This window comes from Danio rerio, chromosome 4 (assembly GCF_049306965.1).
Source record: "Danio rerio strain Tuebingen ecotype United States chromosome 4, GRCz12tu, whole genome shotgun sequence".
NCBI classification, from domain to species: Eukaryota; Metazoa; Chordata; class Actinopteri; order Cypriniformes; family Danionidae; genus Danio; species Danio rerio.
The window spans coordinates 24,440,838-24,464,939 of record NC_133179.1 but is presented as its reverse complement, the minus strand read 5'-3'; the positions used below and the strand labels follow the sequence as shown (position 1 = coordinate 24,464,939).

Sequence of the window (24,102 nt, the reverse complement as noted above, 5' to 3'; positions counted from 1 at the left end):
AATTTTTTTGTTTATTGAACCAAAACGCCTAGTTAAACATTAGTTAATAGTAGGGATGCACAATATATTGTTTCAGCATCAATATTGCAGTGTGATCATTCGCAGTAGTATACACAATGTTGAGTTTAGATTATTATTTATAAGTTTGCAAGTGTTTTTTGAGACATATGAATGTGTGAGGGTTTTTAAAGCATTTAGGCATAAGAAATTTTACAGTTTGTAACTTTGACAAATTAATAACAATTAATTTTATTGAATTGTTTATAAAACGAAGACTATGCAATAGTATTTTACATTAGATTATTCAATTACTGTAATTTGAATACAGTTTGACTCCTTGGAAAGCAATAAAACACTGTTTATTTAATTAGCACATTGTTCTTTATTGAATGTATTTGTGCTGGCAGATTGTTTCTTAAATTTTATGCATATACACTCTCATATTATAGTCTGAGGAATAATCATATATATATATATATATATATATATATATATATATATATATATATATATATATATATATATATATAAAATCACAATGTTAGATTTTTCCAATATCCTGTAGCCCTAGTTAATAGCGTGAATTGTTTATTAGGTTAAAGTGTGACCAAGTTCGTAATATTTTTGTGATGCTCCTGGTAAAAGCTGCAAATCATAGATTATGAATCTCTTTTGTTTGTATAATATAGCAAAGTTATTCATTTCATTTATTTTTAGGTATTCGGCTTAAATGTCTAAATATATACGGCTATGAAATACTTAACTTTACATGTTTATCAGCAGATTATAAGTAGTTTTATCAGCTCAGTTGCTATGCAAAAGTGGTCTTTCAGATGATCTCATTCTACTCTAGATCACAGAATTCAGTCATTAGATTGACTCATAGATGTGACATGAGCTTTTCATGGAGAATCTGCTCTAACATACTGCTCACAATTCCTGGATCACGTCTGATTTGGATGCTGGAATGTTATCTTTGCTCATTTTGGGAGATAACACTGCTTCAGCGCATTTGGCTGGCTCAGTGGAATGCTGTGGTTTCACTTGGATTTTCTGTAGCTTTTCTTAGTGTCGATTTAAGAGGTTTTAGTGTCTGTTTCTAGTCGTCGAGTATTTTCAGTGGTGTGTTTGTGTTATTAAGGAAATGTGTGTGTTGGATGTGTGCAGGTCATGAGTGCCTTGAGGAGAACAGCTGTTGAGAAGAAGCTCACCTGGACCACACACCCCAAACAACCTCCAGCAGCACAGTATGAGTGAGTACATACAGTATTCAGATGTATGGTAGATTCAACATGTGAACAGTGTTTGTTTATGTGCCTGATGGGGCTGCATGATTCTGGCTAAAATGAAAATCATGTTTGGTTATGTTTTTTTGCTTCGAACAAAGTAAGGATACAACAATTAATCAAATTCACTTTTAACCACGGATTAATTTGTCAAGGTTAATTAATCATAAATGCTGCAACTAAACAAAGTTATACCAACTTTGCGCTAGTTTGAAGTTCTGAGCTTGTATACCAAGGCTAATACAACAAAGACTGGATTAACTATGGCTGAGGCTATTAACTTAGAAGACGTGATATTTGAACGGCCCTGTGTGCGCAAGTTTGTTATTTTTAATAGTGGCACTCAGCGTGCACTCAGTGCGGCATGCTCCTGCTTTCTAGCCGCACCTATTTGAAAGAATGCCACAAGCGCACCACAAGTCACGTGACAAGAACTGACCGGACAGCTTCATAGTTTGTATGGAATATACACATTTCTACTCCAAAGACAAAAAATTAAAAACACAACATGGAAATACCAAACAATTTTGTAATCTAGGTGATCAATAGTGCCTTTCAGACAGGTTCAGCTGCCTTTGACTACATATGTTCTCTTTAAAATGGCAATACTTAGCTAATATATACAGCTTAGATTTACATTAAACAAATACTGTTATTTTATTTATTTTAATTTTATTTATCTATTGTTCTGTTTTTTACGTCCGATTCACACGAGCTTCCTCGTCAATGGGCTTCAGCATCAACACTTGACCGAGGGTGTGTCTACAGTTGGGGCTGACGCGATCATTATAGCAGCATCAGCCAATAAAATAAGTTCACAATGGTCTACTGTCTGAGCTGGGGAATTTGCATAAAGTGATCTGATTGGCTGATGCTTCCGTTGATGTTTAAAAAGCTCCCATTTTCCAAACAGCGCCAACGGACCCACAATTCAGCTCGGCAATGCTTGATGTCACCCATTCAAAGTGAATAGGAAGCGTTGATGCTGACGCCTTATGTGAATGGGCCTTTTTTTCAGTGTAAAATTATTACTTATATTTAAGTATTAATTATTACTTATATTTAAGTATATTTATTTTTCACTTATTTTTAAGTCCAGAGAGAAATGGACTATTGTTTGTTTGTTTTTTTATTTATTTATTTTGTGCTGTATTATTTTGTCATTGAGCAGCAATAAATAACACTTTAAAATATAAGACGTTTAAACTAGCAGTGTTTTTAAAATTAATGAATGCATATTATTCATGATAAACTTGAAACCATGATTATTCCTCAGACTATAATCGTACAACCAAAATCTTTAATCTTTGCATCCCTAGAAAAAACACACAATTTTTTCACAATTCTCTATTTGTGAATTAAAGATTAATATAAGTAGGCTGTTATTATTATTATTATTATTATTATTTCTCAAACTTATGTTTAAATAAACAATAATAATACTGTTAGGTCTATGTATATGTCTACTGTTGGTTAAACTGCTACATTTTGTATATACTTGAAACGGTGGACTTGAATAGACTCTAAATATGTCCTGGTGGATAATGTGCAGTAAAGTGATGGCATCAGAATACAACTATTCATTATTCTAAAGGGTTAAATTATTATGTTTGAGACCTACTGTATGCTAGCAATTTGTTATTGACAACATTATCAGAGCAGTTTTTTTACTGGTAAAGTGAAAACATTTGTCATTATCAGATTCTCTTTTGCATTATATTCACTGTTATAGTAATGCTGATACTGTTAAACGTTTATTAATTTCCTGACCCTGGAACTGTAATTTGCTGCATTGTAGAAATGCTGGATTAAAATTGTGTGGATTGTCAAGTCGAGATTGCTAATGTATACTTGTTTGAAGCCTACAGCATTTGCAGATGGTTACGTTTTAAGTTGTTATTGTGAATTACTATAAAAAATATTATTGGCTATAAAATATTGGTTATAATAATTTTCAGTCTATTGAAATGAATGTGTTATTAAAAATTATAATATTGTCAATTTATTGAAGTAAGTTATAAAATAATCATCAGCTTATCAAAATGTTGGGTTATTTGTGTGTATAAACAGTCAAGCCTGAAATTAATTATTCATACCCTTATAAATTCAGATTTCGTTTTATTCAACCAGAACGTTTTTGCTTTTGTTTTTTATTGATAATAAGATGTACAAGTGGCATCATTGTGAAAACAATATATATTTCTCAGCTTTTATTTACCTTTGTACAAAATGTGGCTTTTTTTCACACAAAAGTGAAAAAGAAAGATGATTTGTTGTTTGAAACATTTGTTGTAACATTTAGCACACTTTCTCTCTCTCTCTCTCACACACACACACACATATTAAGGTGTATACTATACTGTAAGCACTAACAATCACATGCTATGTCATTCTGTAAGTAGTCAGAAATATGAGATAAGAGCAGAGTCTGCCGGGTGTGTCAAGTGTGAGTAAATGCGATGAGACTTCATAACGTGCCTTCTTTATTTGAAGATACATTGCTCTACAAATCTGATTTAAAATCAGCATGAGCTTCATGAAATCTAGTTAAAGAACGTCCCTGATTCACATCAGATCAGCTCAGATCCTTCCTTAAGTTCCTGTAAGAACAGGGTTTTATGTGAGTTTGACATGTAATCTCACAGATGGTGTGTGTTTTAGGGCTGGAGTGTATTTAAGTGTGTGCAGTTGCTGTGGAGACTATGGGACGATTGGATTGGTCAGCTGCCATGTCGAGGGATGGCTGAGTTGAGAGATTTAACTGGATTACATTGTGTGTCTCCTGTAGAGTCCATACCGGTCCAGTAAACAACAATAGACTCTAGTCAATTGCACTTTTTTTGTTTTGTATTGTTTAGTACAGTGATTGATAATGATGTGACAGGGCATTGACCCTTACTTGATTGTATTTTTACAGCATGTCACTGTAGGTCAGGTCTTAACAAACTGTAAATAGATCAAATTTTCTGTACATTTCCTGCATCCTGAATGCTTAAAAGGGTGGTTCAAGCTAAAAACAAGGATGAAGCATTAAGCGCAAGTGATTTACATCTTAAATCAATGCAATTAGACATCCTGCAGCGCTATTCGCGAGAATGATGCATCACAGATGATACGATTTGAGCGAATAACAAGGCGCAAATTAAGCATTTGAGGCACTTAACGAGTGATTTGTGCAAATCGCTCAAGTTGAAAAAACAAAACTTAAGAGACAGTCTCGAAAAAAACTTAAGATGGAAAGTTTTGTTTTGTGTTTACCTTATGATTAAAATTGTTGCACGTCACTTTGTTCCTGCCTCTGAATAAGTAAGTTTCAGTTGCTTGTAGCGTTTAGAAAAAATGAAATACCACGAAGAAACACAACACAGAAGAACATAAAAACCTACTGCCAGCCAGCAATTTGGAAGTGTTATTGCAGAGCTACTCAAACAGCATGCAGAACTCTAAGGCTTACGCACAAGGTAAGCTCGTGGGTCATTGTGATCTCTCGATGCAGAAGTTTAAATCAGCCTCAAAAGTACAGTAGGGTTGGGCCGAAAAACAATGCCATCATCCATCGCCGATGGCCAATAGACAACACGATGCTGAGCCGCCATCGCCGAACCTTCGCCCCAGCAAAGGTCAGCCATTTAGCAACAAAACTGGAGGTGTAGGCAGATAGAGGCCCCTCCCATAATGCAAATCTGCATCTATTGTGAAGTGAAATTCACATGAAGTGAATAAACTCAAAATGTTCAAGCGCTTAATTAAGCAAGAATATTGGGATCTATTTGCGCAAGATGCATCTAGTGTGAACTCTCCATTGCTCTTCTTTACATGATAAACAGATTTAATGTAGGTCTTTTAACCATAAATAAACATTACTAATTTTAAAATTAAATGTGGCAAACAGTACAGAAATTTCTAAAATCGATCATTTGCTTGCTAACATTTGAGCGCTGTTGAGCAGGTTCTTAAACACTGCTGATTGGCCAATAGCCTCACAATCTCAACACGACTATGATAAGCTCCACTGCTCATCGCTGAATGCTCTTCACCAAGGACTTGCACAGAAACATAGACACATTCCCATTTGAAAGCCACGTCTATCTGAAGATCCATGTATGAACATGTACATTTCTGAACATTTTGCTGATATTCTGATTTTCAACTGGCCATTTAGCATTAAGAACATACTCAACAGTACTCAAATGTTAGCGGTAAATAAACATTTTGTTTACATTCCAGTAGTGATGGAAGTGAAGTCGCTACTTTTGACGACACTAGTAAATGACACATGATGTAGTGAAACAAACTTTTGTGAAAAACAAAGTATTCTAAAGTGGGATACAATGAGCTTTCAGACTAAACATTTTCATAGTTCTTAGAAATATTGGTGGCGATATGGCATTTATCATTCATTTTTGTCTGGGGTGTTGTAATCTTTTTTCAGCCTTGTTTATATGTAGTACTTCATGTTTCTGTGTGTTATTTTGCCCTCCCTTTTGCTCTGTCAATCACAATTCATGTATGTCTACATTCCATTTTCATTTTCTCAAAACCCACTAAACACAACAAAATCAGAGTTCCGATCACAGCATCCCCTATCCTCCAGTTTTTTATTTATTTATTTATTTATTTATTTATTTATTTTTAACTATCATGTTTATTGTCATCTTGCAGCCTTTCTGATTTGCTAGTGAGGGTGTGAATGCCACTAGGAATGTGGCACGACTGGACGATTTTGTTGTCAATGCACTGGCCTAGTGGATAGTTCCTATAACTACCCATTGTGAAAGCTCCTTTAGTGTGGAGGATTCCCCCTGCAGGGAGGCCTTAAGCTAGTTCTGTGATTTGCCATCATCATGAAATGAAGTGATGGGGTTTAATTGTTTTAATTGTTAATTGTTAAAGTGTGCATTTCCAAGGGATGGCAATAAGGTACTTTGTGGTCTGGTGAATTGCTTAATTCATATGTGTTTGAGTTTCTGAGGATTAATTATGTGTATTGTAATGTGCTTGCACTGTATAATTTGTAATGTATATTGATGCTGGTGATACAGATACATCTATTTATTACATAGCACTACAGTGCTACAATACACAAAATATCTTGTTCAGCTATATAAGGCTGAGGGCTAGCTAAGTACAGCTAATATGTTGCCTAATTATGGGATCTGCCTCTTTATTTATTTGATTCCTTTCCTTTTACACGGATCAGCTTGCTGATGTAGCTCATCTGGTTCTACTTGTTGTTTTGGATGTAGTTCTCCTATCTAAACCCAAGGCTCACATTAATGCATAGGCTTACAGGGGCTGCAACCCAGTGGACTATTCCGGGGGGTGGGGTGTACTAACTGCAAAAAATAAGAAGAAAATAAATAAAAATAAATATTATTTTAAAGTTTTTGGTAGCTGATCTAACATCAGTTAACCACGTTTAAAGCTAACGCAAAACACATGTCTGTGCAGGCTATAGCCACCTGGTGATTGATGTTCAATTCATATTACATTGTAACCAAATTGCAAATTAAACTAAGAGAGCCTTCAACAAATTCACCTTTGCAAATCTGGCCTTAGCTGCAATCTGTCATTGGCAGGAACATCTTGTCATCCATCTCTTGAGATTGACATTCTTCTGAAACATTTTATAAAATTTAAGCATTTTTCATTGCAAAACGTGGAGGAAAAACTTCTAAATAAAAAGTTATTATTATTATTATTATTATTATTATTATTATTTATAGTACATGTTTTTGCAGCATAGCCTATATGGAAGAGTGAATTATACTGTAATCATTGCCTATTTAAGGAATGTTAGTTACGTAATGTAATCAAGTAATGCATAGTTTTAATAGTGAACTGACAGGGTTCGATCACATATTTCCAATGGCGTGCAAATACGCAGTGATGTGCACATTGAGATTGGTTTGTGTTGGGGGGTCTACTGTTAAGTTAGCCCAGGGGTCTCTAACTGCCAAAATGGTCCCCTGCTCGAAAAAGAAACAAGCAAATTGCTCAAAGCAAAAAAAGAAACAAGCAAATTGCTCAAAGAAGGCAGAGTTCCAGAACAAACCCTCTGATATGTAATCTCCATGGACCAACGGCAACTCATAGTTGTTTAGGAGTCTCTCCCAAAAGTTTGCTTTTGGTGAGCTGTTTCAAACGGCCAAAACAAACTTTAAAATAATTTTTTTACAGCCAAATTTTGTCAAAATTAGATCATTTTAGTGAATTTTCCATTGAATCTAAAGCGTAACAGGCCTTTACTCCTATTCAGGTCACGGCACCAATTTATCCCATTAATTTATATTAATTGAGCTCATTCAGAGCCAGAAAAGTGAGGTTTACAACTTTTGCTTGCTGCTAGTTACTGTCAATGTTTGAACTAAAACTGGTAGCATTAGTCACTGGTTTTAAAACCATTCCAATACTAAAGTAACACTTAATACCCTAGCCACTAACATAATTTCACTAGCATGTTTCTTGAGATCAGGAAATTGAGATTTGCTCACACAGCACTTACTGACTGTCCACTATTTCAATAGCAATATTTGAACTTCCAACTATTATTCTATTTGCCCAAATGTTGGCAGAACTGTCTGGACTGAGGTTAACTTTATAGTCAAACAATAAGAACTTCTGGCTTTTATTGTGCAAATCAGGAAAGAACAACAAATAAATCATTTATCAGAGAATTCAGGAAAAACCTAAAGTGTAACTGCGATCTACTAGAAAAATAATGACATACATTTATGAGTGTGAGTACATGATGAAAGGGTTTCCATTGGTGGTTGAGCTGTGCCTTTAAAGTGACTGTCAAACTTTTCACCAAAAGCTTGTACAAGTTTTGGGAATTGAGCCTTTAAGGTTTATTTGTTTTCTTTAAAGAAAACACAAATAACCCCCCCCCCCTGCCTACACCTCTCCACATTCTTTTTCTGTTGTTCGCTCGTCTAGTGCTCTGCACCTCACGGTCTCCATTCTTTCATCTTCAACATCAGTAAAGACAAAAATAGAAAGATTACACAAAGACCAATAGCATCGATGATAAGGCACCTGAAATAGCCAGACAACCACACAAGTGTGTGTGTTTTTTTTTCTTAGGCCACTCTTGAGGATGTGGTGTAGACAATATAACTCAAATACTACCTGTTTAGTAGCTTCCCTGTTTCTTCTGATCTAATTTCAGCCATTGTTTATGTGTAGCGTATTGGCTGTACTGGCTATTGTTTGACCTTGCTCTTGAGTTGTTTTGATACTGAGGGAGAAAATGTGTGTGCGCCTATGTGTGTTTGTGTGCAAGAGGGAGTGTGTGTGTGTGTATGTGTGTGTGTTTGAGTGTGTGTGTGTTTGAGTGTGTCTTTTGAGTTAATTACCCTCATTACCTCCTGCTCGTACCCTTGTGAGTGGCAGCACTAATGAGAAAAATGACTCATCCAGAATGCACTGAAATAAGAACCTGAAATGAAATGAAGAGGGATAAAAAAAAAAATACAGAGATGCGGTTTCATTTTTCCCCCCTCAGCGTGTGATGTTTCTTAATCCATACAAGATTTGATCATGATATATGATTGATGTAAGCGATAATGTACTGTGACACAGGACGGCTTCACCAGCTGCCAACTGAAGATTGGTTTTATGGATCATATGGTCACCGATGCCTTCAGAATGCTAAGAGAAAATGCAACCGATGTTATTAATTCAGAATATTCTGCACTTATGATAATTATGTTGTGTGTTTTAAGTATTCTACCAATTAGCTCGTGTTCAGCATCAAATTAACATTTAATTATGAATCATTGACAAGTATAATTCTGTTTTCCTACTTGATGACTTTGGATGAAAAGCATAGAGTAAGTGGCTGCTTGCTGGTCCAAATTGAAAGAGCTCCACATTTTTTAAATATGACTCAGGTTACTGCTCCAAATCAAGCATTTTTATTGCATGCCAAGTCTATTTATCTGGAAAAAAAAATCACATCTATTCTGAACAAATTGTATGATTCCTGGTATCATTCAGGTTCATAAATCCAAAAGTGCAGCATGAAATTTTAATGAATAAAAAAAATAATAATAGTAATAGCAAGTAGCTTTAATTGAAAGGGACCTTGCAGCCTAGCTCACTGCCGCCCGGTGGCCTTTAAATGACAGAGAACAGTGGACATAATAATAAAAAAAACCCTGAGAAAATCACCAATTTATACCAAACTTCCTTCTGTCAACAGGTGGCGCTATGACTGTGACTCAATTTTGGCATGTAGATGCCTCAGGAGAGGAATCTCATTAAACGTGAATTTTCGGGCTGATTGGACATTGTGTGACTAAGTTATATGTACTTCCTCCTCTATGGCGAAACCCTGAATATTGTCAGTCCTCCATGGACACACCCTTCGACGAAAGCTCTAGCTCTTCACAATTTACCATCACAAAGGCCTTTGGATTAGCCTGACAAAACTTGGATTTAATCTGATAACATTTCTAAGAGTAGTTTGTTTAACTGTAAAACATGTCATTTCCTGTTGCCAGCAGGTGGCACTATGACTAATTAAATATAGGCATATAAACGTATTCAGGCCAGGACTGCTATCAAACGTGGATTTTGAGGCAGACAATGCATGCCTGAGTTTTTGTTCGTGGCAAAACATAATTTGTGAGGCTGCCACAGACAAGCCCTTCAACGAAAACTCTAGATCTTCGAAATTTAACATCGCCAAGACCTTTAAATGACAATACTCAATTTTGGAATTGATCTGATAAAATCCCATTAAAGCACGTCGTCTGGAAATGCTAAAAACGGCACTTTTTCGGCAGAGGAAGTAATAAATATTTGGCTTCCTGTTGAGTTTGAGATTTTACTCCAAGAAATCTTTTTTAGTAGGTATTGCTATGTCTGATATGTGTGCCAATTTGGTGTGTGTGCGTGAAATGTAGCTCAGTAGCTACTTTGTTAAAGAGTATAGGTGGCACTGTCAAGCCATTTTGCCACACCCACTTCTAAAACCTATAACAAGCATACATTTTTGCCACTTCTTGCACATATAGGCATGGACCGGTATAAGATTCTCATGGTATGGTAACCTTGGATAAAATGATCAGTTTTACGGTATCATTGTGGTTACTGCTTGAAAATATCTTCTTTTTAAATGTCTAGGTAAAAAACTAAAACTTCTTTCCCCTTTGAACACAATATATTTTATGTTGTAAAACATTTAAAATATTTTGGAACAGTTAACATGTCAGGTTAAATAATTGAGATGAACCATTGACTTCTGCTGTCTTCATTAGATTCACAAACACAGATTTCTTTACAATTTAAAACGGCATCTTTGGAGATCTTTTCTGCTGGAGATACTGTTGTCCTAAAAAAAGAGTTTAAATAACTAAATAAATCTTACATATACCTCATGTGACCGTATTACAGAAAATTTTAGCGGTTTTAAAAACTTAACTTTTCCAAACAGCAGTATACCTTGAAAACTATTATTATCCCATGCTTAAGCATGTGCAATGTTTGTGAGTTTCTGGGCATATTTATACCCTCAAAATGCAATTAATTCTAGAGAAGTAGAAGAAGAAGAAGCAGAGCAATTCCAATAGAGCCTACGCACCATAGGTGCTCAGTCCCTAATAATAGAATTGTAAATTACTAGTGGTTTTGATTGGCTTTTTTTCTTAATATGCAAATACATACCCAAGCATGCATGTGTAGCTACTTGGCAAACTTCCCTAATTATTTTTTTAAAGATGGTGTTTTCAAAAGCAAAATGTCTAAAGAGCTAGCTTGTGTCTTTTACTCAGATGCCCACGTTGAGCATGTGGGTGTGTTTGCACAGCTAACTAGATGGATGATCATAGGAAGGAAGTCACTCTGGAATGTGATTACATTTCATGGTAAACAGTGGAACATGAGGAAATGGATCCTGTGCCCTTTTGCTGTGTACACACACACAGACACACAGATTTGGACTAACAGGGTTTTAACTCTTAACCTTGAAATGTTACAGTATTTTTTTACAGGTAGGAGACTAGGATTAGACATGTCATGGGCTTTATTCCAAAACTTAGCAATTTAAAAAAGTAATTCACCCAAAAATGAAAATTATGCTATTAATTACTCAGCCTTGTGTCATTCCAATCCTCTGGGACCTTTGTTCATCTTCGGAACACAAATTAGGATATTTTAGATGAAATCTAAGGACTCCCTTATCCTCCATTAACAGCAAAGTACAGAGACATTCGAAGTCCAGAAAAGAGTCAAAAACATTATCAAGATAGTTCATATCAACATATGAAGCTCCATTTTTGTATTCCAATATTTTTGTACACTAAAAACTGTAAGAATTACTAATTGTTTTCCCCTTATTCATCAGGTTGTCATGGTACATGTTTACTACAGGCAGTACAATGTTTTGCCCTTAGAGTCAGATGCGTCATAAATAAATATGTTTAGTTAAAATGGTCTATTTTACCTTAAATCAGTGAGCAACATGTCATTTACTTACAGGACAGCACCTAGAGCAGCTCTTTCTTTGCAAAACAAAAGCCTCATATGGTGTGTGTACACATTTTGTTGACCACTTTTTGAGAGATTTCTTACTTTTCTGCACGTCTGGTTCAACTGTGGGTTTGTGTGTGATTCAGTAATGAATCCAAACTCATAGGTGCATGATAGTAACATGACATTTGCTCTCTTGCAAATTCCGCTTTGCATGTAGTCAGTTCCCCAGACACCTGATCAACCACTTCCCCATAGGAAGGCCCACACACACAAGCCCACAGAACTGCAGAAATGCTCCATGTTTGCATAGAATATGAATGCCAAACATCTGCAACGTCTAGTCCATTTATTGTTGACTTTATACATTGATACACAAGTTCTTTGTGTATATTTAAATTAAAAAGGAAGTGCTGAATCCATTTGGAATGATTAATATGCAAATTGGGTCATGTAGGGAAACAAACTTGTTTACAAGATAATGAGTTGATAAAATGAGCACTTTTGAGGAAGAGCTAATCAATGTGAGGAACAGGCAGAAGCAGAACTGTTTCAGCTTTTGAAGTTTTGTCTGTGAAATAATTCATTACTTCAGGATGGATAGGCATTCTGATCACAAAATCTACAAACATATTACACTGAGTTTTACAATGATCACTAGAAACATCTTAAGATTGATGTTTCTTTTGTGTGTGTATTTATTTAAAGGATTGATTCTAGATAGACTTTAAAATGTGGTTGGTCTCTTTACCTGCAAGTCAGATGGTCTCATCCAGTTTTAGCTAGAATATGTTAAACTGGCAACAGTTTTAATCCTTATATTCACTTTCTTCGAATAATCATACAGCAAATTTAACAACAGTATCCTAACATTTTCCATTCTTATCTTTAAGCAATCAGTACAAACCTCTCAGCAAACCAAAATAAATGTATTAGTTACATTACATTGCATGAAAAACATGCTCACGAGGATAAGAGAGTGGCTAACAGCATGGCAAACCATTTTCTGAATCTTCTATACCCCTCTTTATTTTTGTCATTTGTCCAGCTGTAGAGTGAATAAAAGAAGGTAAGTTTATGCTGGGCATTTTGTGAGGTGCATTATGATCCGTCTTCATCACATACACTCAGTCGCAGTGCTGTGCAGTAGGATGCTACTGTGCCTCTGCATATCTGAATTAAACAAATCCCTGGCTCAACATGCATTATTAAAACTCAGCTGAGCCATACACTTGCACACCAACTTCTACAATTGCAGGGCCATTATTACATCTATGTAACATGCTGTCGTTTTTGTTATTTCTGACATGCTGAAGGTCTGGATTATTTTTGCTTTGTACACACAACAGACCCTCAAATACTTAGACCAAGATCAGACCCATCAAAGCTCAAATGCAGACCAATACCAGATATCCAGAGGCTCAGTTCAACACCAGACCTTTTGAGGCCCAAATACAGATGAATACCAGGTCCCCAAGTCCAAAATAAATACTAAACTATTTAGACCCATGGCAAACCCTTTCATATCCCAGTGTCAATTCCTGATTCAAGCTGTGCTCTAAATAAAACTCTGGAACACTGCCTAAACCCTGAAACATTATCCAAACTCTGATATGGAACTGATCCTGAACCTGGAATTAAATTTGGGAACCTGTGACATTGATGGTGGGCAGAAATTCAAAAGGTTATGAATGGGTACCACTCTAAGCTTAGGTGGTTCCAGCTCTAGCACCATCCTTATTTAAAAAGAGGTTTAAAACGAGACAAATTTTTGACCCATCACAACCATAAATCTTACTTATATCAGACCTTCTGAAAGGTAAACCAATAGAACACTCCTTAAGATTTAGACCAACAATACATCCTAGACACTCAAATATTTATCTTTTCCAGAACTACTATAGAGCAGACAATTCGAGACCTTTAAGACCAATAACTGAACCATTATGAGAGCCCAAAGACTCAAGTCAGATCCCTAACCATCCTTGACCCATACAATAAAGATTCTTTAAAATTACCGCATTTGTTGATCCCACAGACATTTGCCTAAACCAGAGTCTCAAGTCTCTGACTAATACTAGACTCTCAGTGTTCCTGATATACAGCAGACAACACTTAATGTCTTTTTTTTTCCTAATTGTGTCAAGTTTTAGGACAACTTTGGTGAAAGGTGATGATACACTTTAAATGTTGACTACTGTAAACAAACATCATAACCTCTTAAGCAGGGATGGGCAACTCCAGTCCTAGAACCCCACTGTTCTGCAGAGTTTATATTATTCTTTAATTAAACCCACCTGATATATGTAGCATTTTAAAGTTTGCTTAAATTACAGGTAGGTTTTTAGAGTTAAGAGATGAAGGACCAACACCAGATTTGCTCATTCTTGATCTAACCATGAGGCCAGTTAAATATCCTTGTGATCAAATCAATTCTCAATCTGTTGAGGTTCGAATATAGACCAAGTCTTAAAACTGCCAGATGCAATGATAACAACCTAACCACAATATCTAGCCAACACCTGTTAGGGGTCATGAAAATTCCCAGCAGTATCTGTTGGAAATAAACTGACCTACCTTGTCTCATAACAGAAGCAAAGTCCTTAATCCAAACCTAGTTTGTGTACTACCGCATTTATGTGATCTTAATTAGTTTCATGACCAATATCCCAAGATAACACACTGTGCAGGAATAGAATGTGGTCAACTGCCTCAGATAGGAAAAAAATTGAATCACATGAATCTCTGCTTTATACTCCAATGAGAAAAAGTTGGCAAACCAAAACTGGAATAGTGTAATGGTAGAGTTTCTGACTTTTCTTAATGTTGTCCCTCTCTCTATTTTTGGATATGTTGCTCTGAAAGCTGCAGTCTTCTAAGGATAGAAAGTCTGGATGCTGAAGCCATCAATTTCCCATGTGAAGCCACAGTGATCGAGACCAGCAGATTGATTTGTGCTTGCTGTCAGTTATCATCAGTCTGGATTTATAACAACAATATAATTGAAATTCTGTGTGGGGAAGAAAATCTTTAAATAAAAAAAAACATCACTAAATTATTGTGATGGTGGCTTAGTGGGTAGAAATGTCACCTTACAGCAAGAAGGTTGCTCATTTGAGCCCTGGCTGGGTCAGTTGGTATTTCTGTATGGAGTTTGCATGTTCCCCCCGTGTTCACGTGGGTTTCCTTCGATTGCTCCATGTTTTCTAGTGCTGGGTTGTGGCTGGAAGGGCATTCGCTGTGTTAAACAAATGCTGGATAAGTTAGCAGGTCATTCTGCTGATAAACCCCTGATTAAAAAAGGGACTATGCTGAAAAGAAAGTGAATAAATTCATTAATTATCACGAAGAACAAACTGTGTGCCTCTCCGAAATTGCCCCTATACCCTTAAATAGTGCACTCTTTGAGGAAGCAGCCATTTGTAGTTGTTTTTGACATTCTGAAATGCACTATATCAACTATATCAAGGGGAGACCCAATTCTCCTTAGCCTGAAGTCGTTGGGCTAAGGGGAAGAGCTAGATAGAAGTTCAAACTGAAATTTTTCAGGACCACACCTGAAAAGGGTAAATGGCAGCATGGCTGCTCACAAAAGTCAGGAGATGCACAAATTTGTTTTTTTTGTCACTATTACGATTTTTTACAACAAACAAGCATATGTTTTTATACCTTCATGACCGCGTTCGTGTTTTACCATCATGGTTTTAAAAAAATGTGAAACAAACACGGTTTTAATTGTAAAACAAAAAACAATCCATAATAATAACTCCTGTGTAGCAGTCCCACAACGTTCTGACACTGCATGGCACTCAAATACCCTGTCATAAAAAGACTAAGGGCTGGGAATTACTTCGTTATGATAACTTGATATCTTTGCCTTCAATGATTTCCTGAAGATAAATACCAAAAAATAACACAACTGGAATGACTACAGCAGCCGCCATCCTCGATTTCATATGCAGTTAGAAATCGCAATGACATATGATGATGTGCAGGTGTCTCATTTCTTAGGGGTATTTTTTGAAGCAAAGCAGTACTGAACAAACTTCAGAATCATGTTCCTGTGCGGGTTCCAGAAACTCGAAGGATCTTTCTTAGAACTTTAAGTATGTCCCAAATTGCATACGCATACGCCGTTTTGTAGTATTAATAGTATAAGTATTGCATTCTAGTGCTAAGGGAACTTCAAATAACCTGATGATGCATTTATTCAATCGTTGAAATTAAGTGTGTTATGTTGAACACTTCATGCACTCAACGGTCACAAATTTGATTACATTTTGAAAGAGGACGGGCTAACAGGAACAACACGATCACATCATATAAATGTAAGTTGAATTATAGTTCAATATTATCATAATTTGAATGTATACTTACGATTACGTCTCCTCCTGGTGGATGTAGCTGGTACTAGGACTGTGTGATTTGGAGAAAACATGTTTTTCATTTTACAGATATTGCGAAAAATGATATTAAAAATGAAATCCAGATATTAGGATTTGATTTACAATTTAACTCAAGCTGATTTTAATTGAATTCAAGCTTCAGCTCAATAATTTGTAAGCTGTGTCAACAATTCTGTGACAGCTCTTAAAAATTTGACGTAGGGTGTCATGGGGAGTCCTAAACGTCAAATGGGTGTCGCGACACAAGATTCAATAATTTCTTCTCGTGTATTGGCACAGTTCACGACAGGCGATACCATGTCTGCGATGCCTCACAACACCATCGCAGAAAATCTATCATGTTTAATTATCTAAAGCATAGCAGACTGGTTTTGAAGCACTTCACCTTATATGTTATTTGATATTTTTGTTTATATGTATACATATATCTTTTAAATTGCAGCCTCCTGTGATTAACTAAACGCAATGTATCAATTTACTATTTAACTTCAATTAATCACACAGCCCTAACTGGTACAATTTTGATTGGTAGTTTTACGCTAATAATTTAGCTAAACATTTAATTGTCATTCGCCATTGACTTGAAAACGGTTTGAATTTCTGGTTAGTACAAAACCGTTTCATTGGGAACTGTTCCATTTGGGACAACACTAATTTCCTAAACTATGCTGTGGAGTATTTAAGTGCGTTAGTACATAGTGCATAACAGAATATTGTATAGTGTGCCATTTGGGACGCAGCTATAGTGAAAGTATTATTTACTAGTTGTGGCAATGCTTGCACTGCAGTTTTATAAGCATCAGCTTATACAGTGCTTTAGCGACAGTCCCATGATATTTGGTTAAATCTAGTCATGTGCTTCCCATGGTTTAAACATGGTTGACTAGTGTTATTTTGTGGTGAGCAGCGGTGATGTAATGCTGATGTAATGTTGTCAGGCTATTTTGTGTTTTTGATGCCTTCAGCACATTTCAGGGAGGTAGATGGGTAATTAGATCCAAATGAGGCCATTATGTAGAGATTGATTACAACCGAGGTTACATGTGCTGCTGGATGTCTGCCCAAGACACATACACAAGTGCTGCAGTGAGCCATGCTAACACACTGTCCTTGAGCAAGATCAGCCACTGTGAAAGGTAAAGGCAGATGAATAGCATGCTTGGAGGTGTCTTTGTGTAATCGTTTATGCATGGACATATGTGTAATTTAACTCCTGGGTTTGGCATATGATTATACCTGAGTTTTGTAGGTTTACTGTGGTTGTCTTGTGCGTTAAGGCTTTCTGACAAAGAAAACAAAACAAAACCGACAACATTTATATGACTTCAAATCGCTCTCAAATGTCATGTTGTTGGTTGTTCTGAGCAGTGCAGAGATGACTCTTGTGGGAACTAGTAGAAACAAGGATGAATGGACACATTTATGTATCACGATTTAGTCTGTTATGATTATGTGATTGCTAGAAATGATTTTTATTTGTTTTCGTTATATAAGTCTCTTGGACCGTCTTTTAGATGGTGCTCTAAAGACACATATTTGACTATCAGTATCTCTTTATTTGTTTTGCCACCCAAATGTCTGTCTCACGGTCTATTATAGGGCTGCATGAATAATTAAAAGGGATTTATATTATTCAGTAAGTCCTTCTGTGGGATGATTCTGTAGTCGTGTGATAATTAGTCAATCAATACAATCAATGAATCAATAAAAGCTGTTAAGTCCTCTCTTTGAGATGTCTCTTCTTTCAGCATTTTAGCAGTTTCCGAGCCCTCTGGCCTGAAGCGTCGCTAGACTCAATTTACTGGGGCATAGATGTTATTCTCTGTGTGCAACCGAACCAATGCCGGTGAAAGTGTATGTAGTTAATTATATCAAAAAGCCAACTGATGCATCTCTGCATGTGCGCATAAAACCATACCCACGTGCCTCACACACTGCTTGCTAACAGTCCCGGTTTGTTAACATACATACCGAAAAAAGTACTTGCTGCTTACACGCCGCTCATGCACTGTGAAACCCGCATTACAGCCTTTTATGTGGCAGTGACGGCACGCAGTGAGCTTTGCAAGTCGACAAAACTAAAGTTTAAATAATTTGATTATTAAGCATGCCTCCTGATAGATTTTTTTTTTTGTTGAGGGATGACGAGTCAGGGAGGTAAGACTTAAACCGAATTCTCTGCCATGTGTCAAGTCTAAGACAATTCTATAATAATTTTATTTATTTATAATTTACTGTTGAAATCAGAATTATAAAAACCCCCTTTGAAATTTGTTTTCTTTTTAAAATATTTACCAAAAGATGTTTAACAGAGCAAGGACAATTTAACTCGTAGGGGCATGATTATAATGTGGCACCTGTTGTTGGTGTCCCTAGGGAAAATCCTCTTTCCGACACCAGACAACAGTTCATCAAACTGGGCTCGGCTTAGTCTGAAGCATCACTGAAAACCTCCATCATCCATCTATACCAGGGGTGGCCAACCCTGTTTTTGGAGAGCCACCTTCCTGCAGATTTTGTTGCTACCCAAATCAAACACATGTGAACCAATAATTTAGGACCTGAACACCACATGATAATTACAGGCAAGTGTGTTTGAAATGGGTTGCAACTGAAATCTGCTGGAAGGTGGCTCTCCAGGAACAGGGTTGGCCACCCCTGGGCTATAGTGTTTGATTAGAGTTGATGAACTCACAGAGCTGGGTGCACCTCTGAAAGGATCTAGTGGACTCAGACACAGCGCCGAACAAATATATATGCTGTTTTTCAGCCTTCATAAAGCACAAAAAGCACAGCTACTCTCTTAATAAAATCCATGTTAGCCTTTAAGCATCGAAGCTATAGTCATTGGGCAGACAGAAGCCCTGGCCATGACACGAATTCGTGTCTATTGTAAAGTGAATTTGATGCACGAATGAAGTGAGTAAATAAGTGTGCTTTATTCATGCGTACCGCGTCTTTTCTGAACACAGCATTACCGTCTAACTGCTTTTCTGCTTATTGGTCTATCCATTTGTTCATTATTATGTCTATTTTTGTCTGTCTATCTGCATGTTTTCATGCATAAGTTCTGTCTGTCTGATTCTCAGATGTTCTTAATGGCTCTAAAGTGTCGTTGTTCCTTTATTTTTGTAGCCAACTGGAGTTCATTTCATTGTTTCTTAATAATATTTCAAAATTAACCAGATTAGGGCATCTGAATTGTCACGTTAATTCTATTCATGTTATATCAGTCCTAGACAGTCCCACCTGAGTAAAATATACATATATACAAGCAGGTATGCATTTACATGAAATCCTGAAACAGAGGACAGGAATGAGAGCGAACGACAGAATGAAAGAGAGAGAGAGAGTTGAGGGGAGGGGCTGTTGTAACAGATGCTCTCTAATTTAAAGCTGGAACGTGTGTGTCAGTGGCGAACTGGGCTGTGAAGAATAAACGAGAGAGAGAGAGGAAGGGAGAGGAGAATAGAGTAGAGCTGTGTTATACAGCTTGCCCTGGCTGTATTGATTTGGATTCCAGAGACTGCGATAGAGAGAGGGAAGTATAGCCACTTCTTCAGATGGTCTCTCTCACCTGACACTCAAACCCACTGCGGTTTCAGAGGAGAGAACTGGACATTGTCTACCTGCGAAAGAGTGGAATAAACAGGAGAGGAATTGCACAAGCGCAACTCTGCTTGGAAGACGAGTGTGTGTTTGTGAAAGACAGAGAAGTCTTTTACATAGAAAACCGTCACGGACCCTTGTGTTTGGACCGGTGGGACCTGGAGTGCGGAAAGCTAATTCTGCAGGATGCTTTGCTGTTTTTAACCCCTTTGAGTGGATTTGATCCAGTTTTTGAAGTACAAAAGGAGATGCTGAATTAGATGTTATGTGATTCATTTATATGTTCTAAATTAGTGATTCGCTTTAATTGGTCTTCCAGACCAAAGCTGCCATTGGATTTGTGTTGACAGCAAAATGATAGGAAAAAGCTGGAAATCAGTGGAAAAAGCAAGAGACGTAATACGGGGAGGAGGCGGCTTGTGATAAAAATGAATGGAAGGATTCGCTGTGCGTATGGCGGCTATGCAAATGGAAGCCCCACCTCTTAATTAGAAGAGCCAATATAATCTTTGCCTATTTACTCCCACTCTGGAAGATGCATTGTTTTTTTTTTGTTTGTTTTTTTGATTTGTGCTAACAGTATTATCATTATATTTAATATATTTCTTTAAGTATGCAGTTTGATTATCATAGGTGTCCAAGATGGCTACTGAGGTGTGTGTGTGATATGGTCATACACAAAACTATTTTTGCCATAAATTCAGAGTAAGTGATGCTGTTTTTAGTCTCTTTACTGCATGGGTGGCAAGAATGAAGCTTTTCGTGCTTTGCTCCGCCCTCAACCCGCCCTCAGCCACACCTTTTATCAGCACATTGGCCCCGCCCCCTTGTGATCATGCAAGTGCTGCAGATTGTTAAGGAGCTGGTGTCGCCCTCTCGCCGCCGAGCCGGTAGCAGATTCACAGGTGTGTATGTGAAACTAAGTGCAAGTTTGTGTTTGGACTAACTGTGCATCTCATGCTTTGTTCATTTTATAGCTTGTCACTGCATATTTGAGTGGTTTCACACTTGTTAACACCTGACATATGCTGATATTTCATGCCTTTTTTTGTGTGTGTGGAGTGTTTGTTGTTTTTGTGTGTGGTAAAGAAGTCAAGGACTAAGCACATTGACATCTTTTTATAAATGCTGCTTTGTTCTGTTATAATTGTTCCAGAACTGCGTGATTTTCTAGTATGGAACATCTGATTGAATGGCTCTTTTTCATACAATGAAAGTGAATGGGGTGAGCAAGCTGTTTTTGCTAGGAAGTGCCTGAAGCTGGATAGAATTTGTAATAAAAATGAAGTAAAGTTTCCCATTGATTTAAATACAAGTGTAATGAATAAATGAATATGTAATTTCATCCCACAAAAGTTACACACTTTAATGAATGCGGCTGTAAAATCTCCATTAAAACTCGTGCCCTCTCTTAACTGGATGTAGATTGGAGTTTGGCTTTTGTTGGATAAACAAACGGAGTGACAAACTTGAAGTTTGGATTTCTGAGCTAGTGTTGGGCTATTATTTAAAAAGTAAACAAAATAGTAAAATAATCGACTTTTAGAACCTAAAATCGATCAAATTTTTCTAAAAAAAAAAAAAATGTGATTACTTTTCCTACCATGTGTGGAGACACTTGACCCTGCTCTGGCTGGTTAATAGTAGCCTTCTCACAGTCGCATAACCTACTATACTACAGATATCCTACTTCTACTGCATGATTTAATTTCATTTGTTCAATGTTGATGTTCAGTAAATAATCTTAGATAGTAGATAGTGTGTGTTTTCTTCAATTATTTTAAAATCAGGTAATGCATCGTTCATTCAAAAATCTCTCACTTGTAATATGTGAGCATATTTACTGTGCAAAACTTGTCAGTAAACTGTAAGGGCAAAAAAATTAAAATAAGTAAATAAAACAAAATAGTCGCTTATTAATCATAATCAAGGTAAAATGTTCAATTAATCAAGATTTTGATTGTAGGCCCAGCCCTATTCTGAGCCTTGTTATAGCTTGTATGTACATTTACCCTTTCTATCCGCTTGTTAAGTGGTGACGGGTTTGTGTATACTGTGTAATATATAATTGTGTAACATGTATACTGTTTCCGGGTCCATGCCGCCATTCATTTGAGTGGAGAAATCATTCGTATATGATCACGTTTTATTCCTATCACACATTAAAGTTAATTTTATATAAAATCGTAGTGTACACAACAATCTCTGGGCTTGCTGCATAACAAATACCAAAAATTTTACAATTTATAAAAAAATTTATCACTTTCTGGTCATCGGATTTTAGGCATGGACATATATATTGCGATCGTGATTTTCGAAAGTATTAAATCGCTTTGTAAACGTTTATTATTACCATTTCATGAGTCTCCCCATTCAGTTGAATAGAGCGGTTGGACCCGGAAGCCGCTTCGCATGACGTCACACTTAACAAGCGGATAGGTCAGCTCCAATTATAAAAAAATAAATAAATAAAAAACTGAACGGCATAGTTATTCACTTTATATGTATGTATATGTATATATGAAGTGTAGCTTAAGCATTATTCAAAACGTCTCTATCTGTGTTGTTTGGAAAAGAAAAGGTCAAATGGGTTTGGAAAACATGGTGACATTTATGATGACAGAATTTTGTAGTTATATTTGTAATCACTTTAACTGGACTGCACTTTTTAAACTTTCCGTTCTATCAGTGCACTTTTAGTTATGTATGTGGAGTTGCTTCACAGTGGAACATCCACTCTTTGGAAATATAACCTTTTAAATGAACGTTTAGTTTTGTTTTGTCGTCAATTTTAAAATGACATAAATGTTTTAGATCAGTCTAACCCTGAATTTGGTAAACCGCGGAGGTCCCCTTCTAAGTGAGAACAATTACAGCTCATAGTTACAAACTCGCCTGTGTTTGAGATAAATAAGGAAGTATGATGTGTCATGTCTATGTTGAAATTGGTTAATTTAATTTTGTGCGTGTTATGTCTCAATCAAAAACTATTTGACCCCTCAGTCTCGTTAACTTCCTCCATATGCTTCCCTATTTATCAGCCATCCTTTACATTTGCATAAGTACATAGTTGTAAAACAGGTACTTTTTGTAGACCATTGGACTTACACTAAAAAGTTCTTGGTTGATAAGCAAAATTAAGACTATAAAACAGATAAACACTAGAGAAACACATGGCAGTTCAAGCGCAATGCATGACAAATCATTGAACAATCTTAAGTGCAATAGCTGCGTTTGTGTCATCTTATAAATCACATAATTTAACACTTGAAGTTTTATGTTCTGATGGATTCAGAAATGAAATTCTGAATTCCTGTAGCAATACTATAAGGTCTTGGACATAGCACCTAAAAATATATATATATATATGGTGGTGGTTGTGTTACAAACAATACATTTCAGAAAGTCTGCAGTTTTCAAGCAATTATAAGATGAAGGATGTAAGAGGTTTTTGCTAGTTTGTTTATTCATTTTCCTTCCGCTTAGTCCCTAATTTATCAGGGGTTGCCACAGTGGAATGAACCGCAAACTATTCTGACATGGTTTTATGCATTGGATGTTTTACTAGCTATAAATGTTAATTTATTTAGCTATCTCATTGGTACAGTCAACCTGACGTGATTATAGCAAATATATAGATAGATTAGAACCAAACAAGACACAGGTGTGCAATATAATCTGTCGCCACGGAAACGATTGAATAGCATTGAGCCAAAATGCCAGGAAATGCAGGTAAAATTAACTACTTTCATAAAACAGAATATAAATGTTGTCTAAAAGGATATTTCACCCAAAACTGTAAACTCCTATGGAAGTCAATGGTCACAAATCTCCGGCTTTCTTTAAAATGTGCACGACAATCACAGCTTCGCTCAACCACATTTGTTGTACATTTCATTTCAGCTAATCCCCCAGCCATAGAAAGAGGTCTCAATTTAAGAGAGGGGGTTATGTAAGTCTCAGATTTGTTAAATAACATTAATTTGTAGCTTTGTTTGTTTTTGTCCATCGTCTCCATCAATGTACATTGTCTCCTGCCATTTTAAAAGCTGTTTAGTGATGCAATGTTCTGTTGCTTTCGGTTGGTTTTGATGCTTTTTAAATTAAATATTAACTGCTTTAAAATAATTTGTTAGATGAGGGTGGCTCAGTGGTTGGCACTGTCACCACACAACAAAAAGGTTGCTGATGCGAGTCTCGGCTGGGCCAATTGGCATTTCTGTGTGGAGTTTGCATGTTTTCCCTGTGTTTGCGTGGGTTTTCTTGGGTGCCCTGGTTACCCCCACAGTCCAAAGACATGCACTATATAAGTGAATTGAATGAGC

General features: G+C 36.4%; 1 protein-coding gene and 1 long non-coding RNA gene across 8 annotated transcripts in view; one reads left to right on the top strand and one right to left on the bottom strand.

The window, feature by feature from the left end:
* The window catches only part of usp6nl (USP6 N-terminal like), a 108,360-nt gene that overhangs the window by 17,598 nt on the left and 66,660 nt on the right, over window positions 1-24,102 (top strand). For 5 of the 7 annotated variants that reach the window (XM_068219663.2, XM_005164879.6, NM_001130599.1 and 2 more), the window contains 1 exon segment: window positions 1,168-1,253. In XM_068219663.2, the coding sequence (XP_068075764.2) occupies window positions 1,250-1,253 (4 nt within the window). In that variant the 5' untranslated portion in view covers window positions 1,168-1,249. 7 annotated transcript variants of the gene reach the window in all.
* LOC141381634 (uncharacterized) lies at window positions 9,414-21,347 on the bottom strand. Its single transcript, XR_012402117.1, has 3 exons — window positions 16,271-21,347; window positions 15,397-16,057; window positions 9,414-15,253 (listed from the first exon to the last, which is right to left on the bottom strand). It is a non-coding gene; the product is annotated as an uncharacterized lncRNA (long non-coding RNA).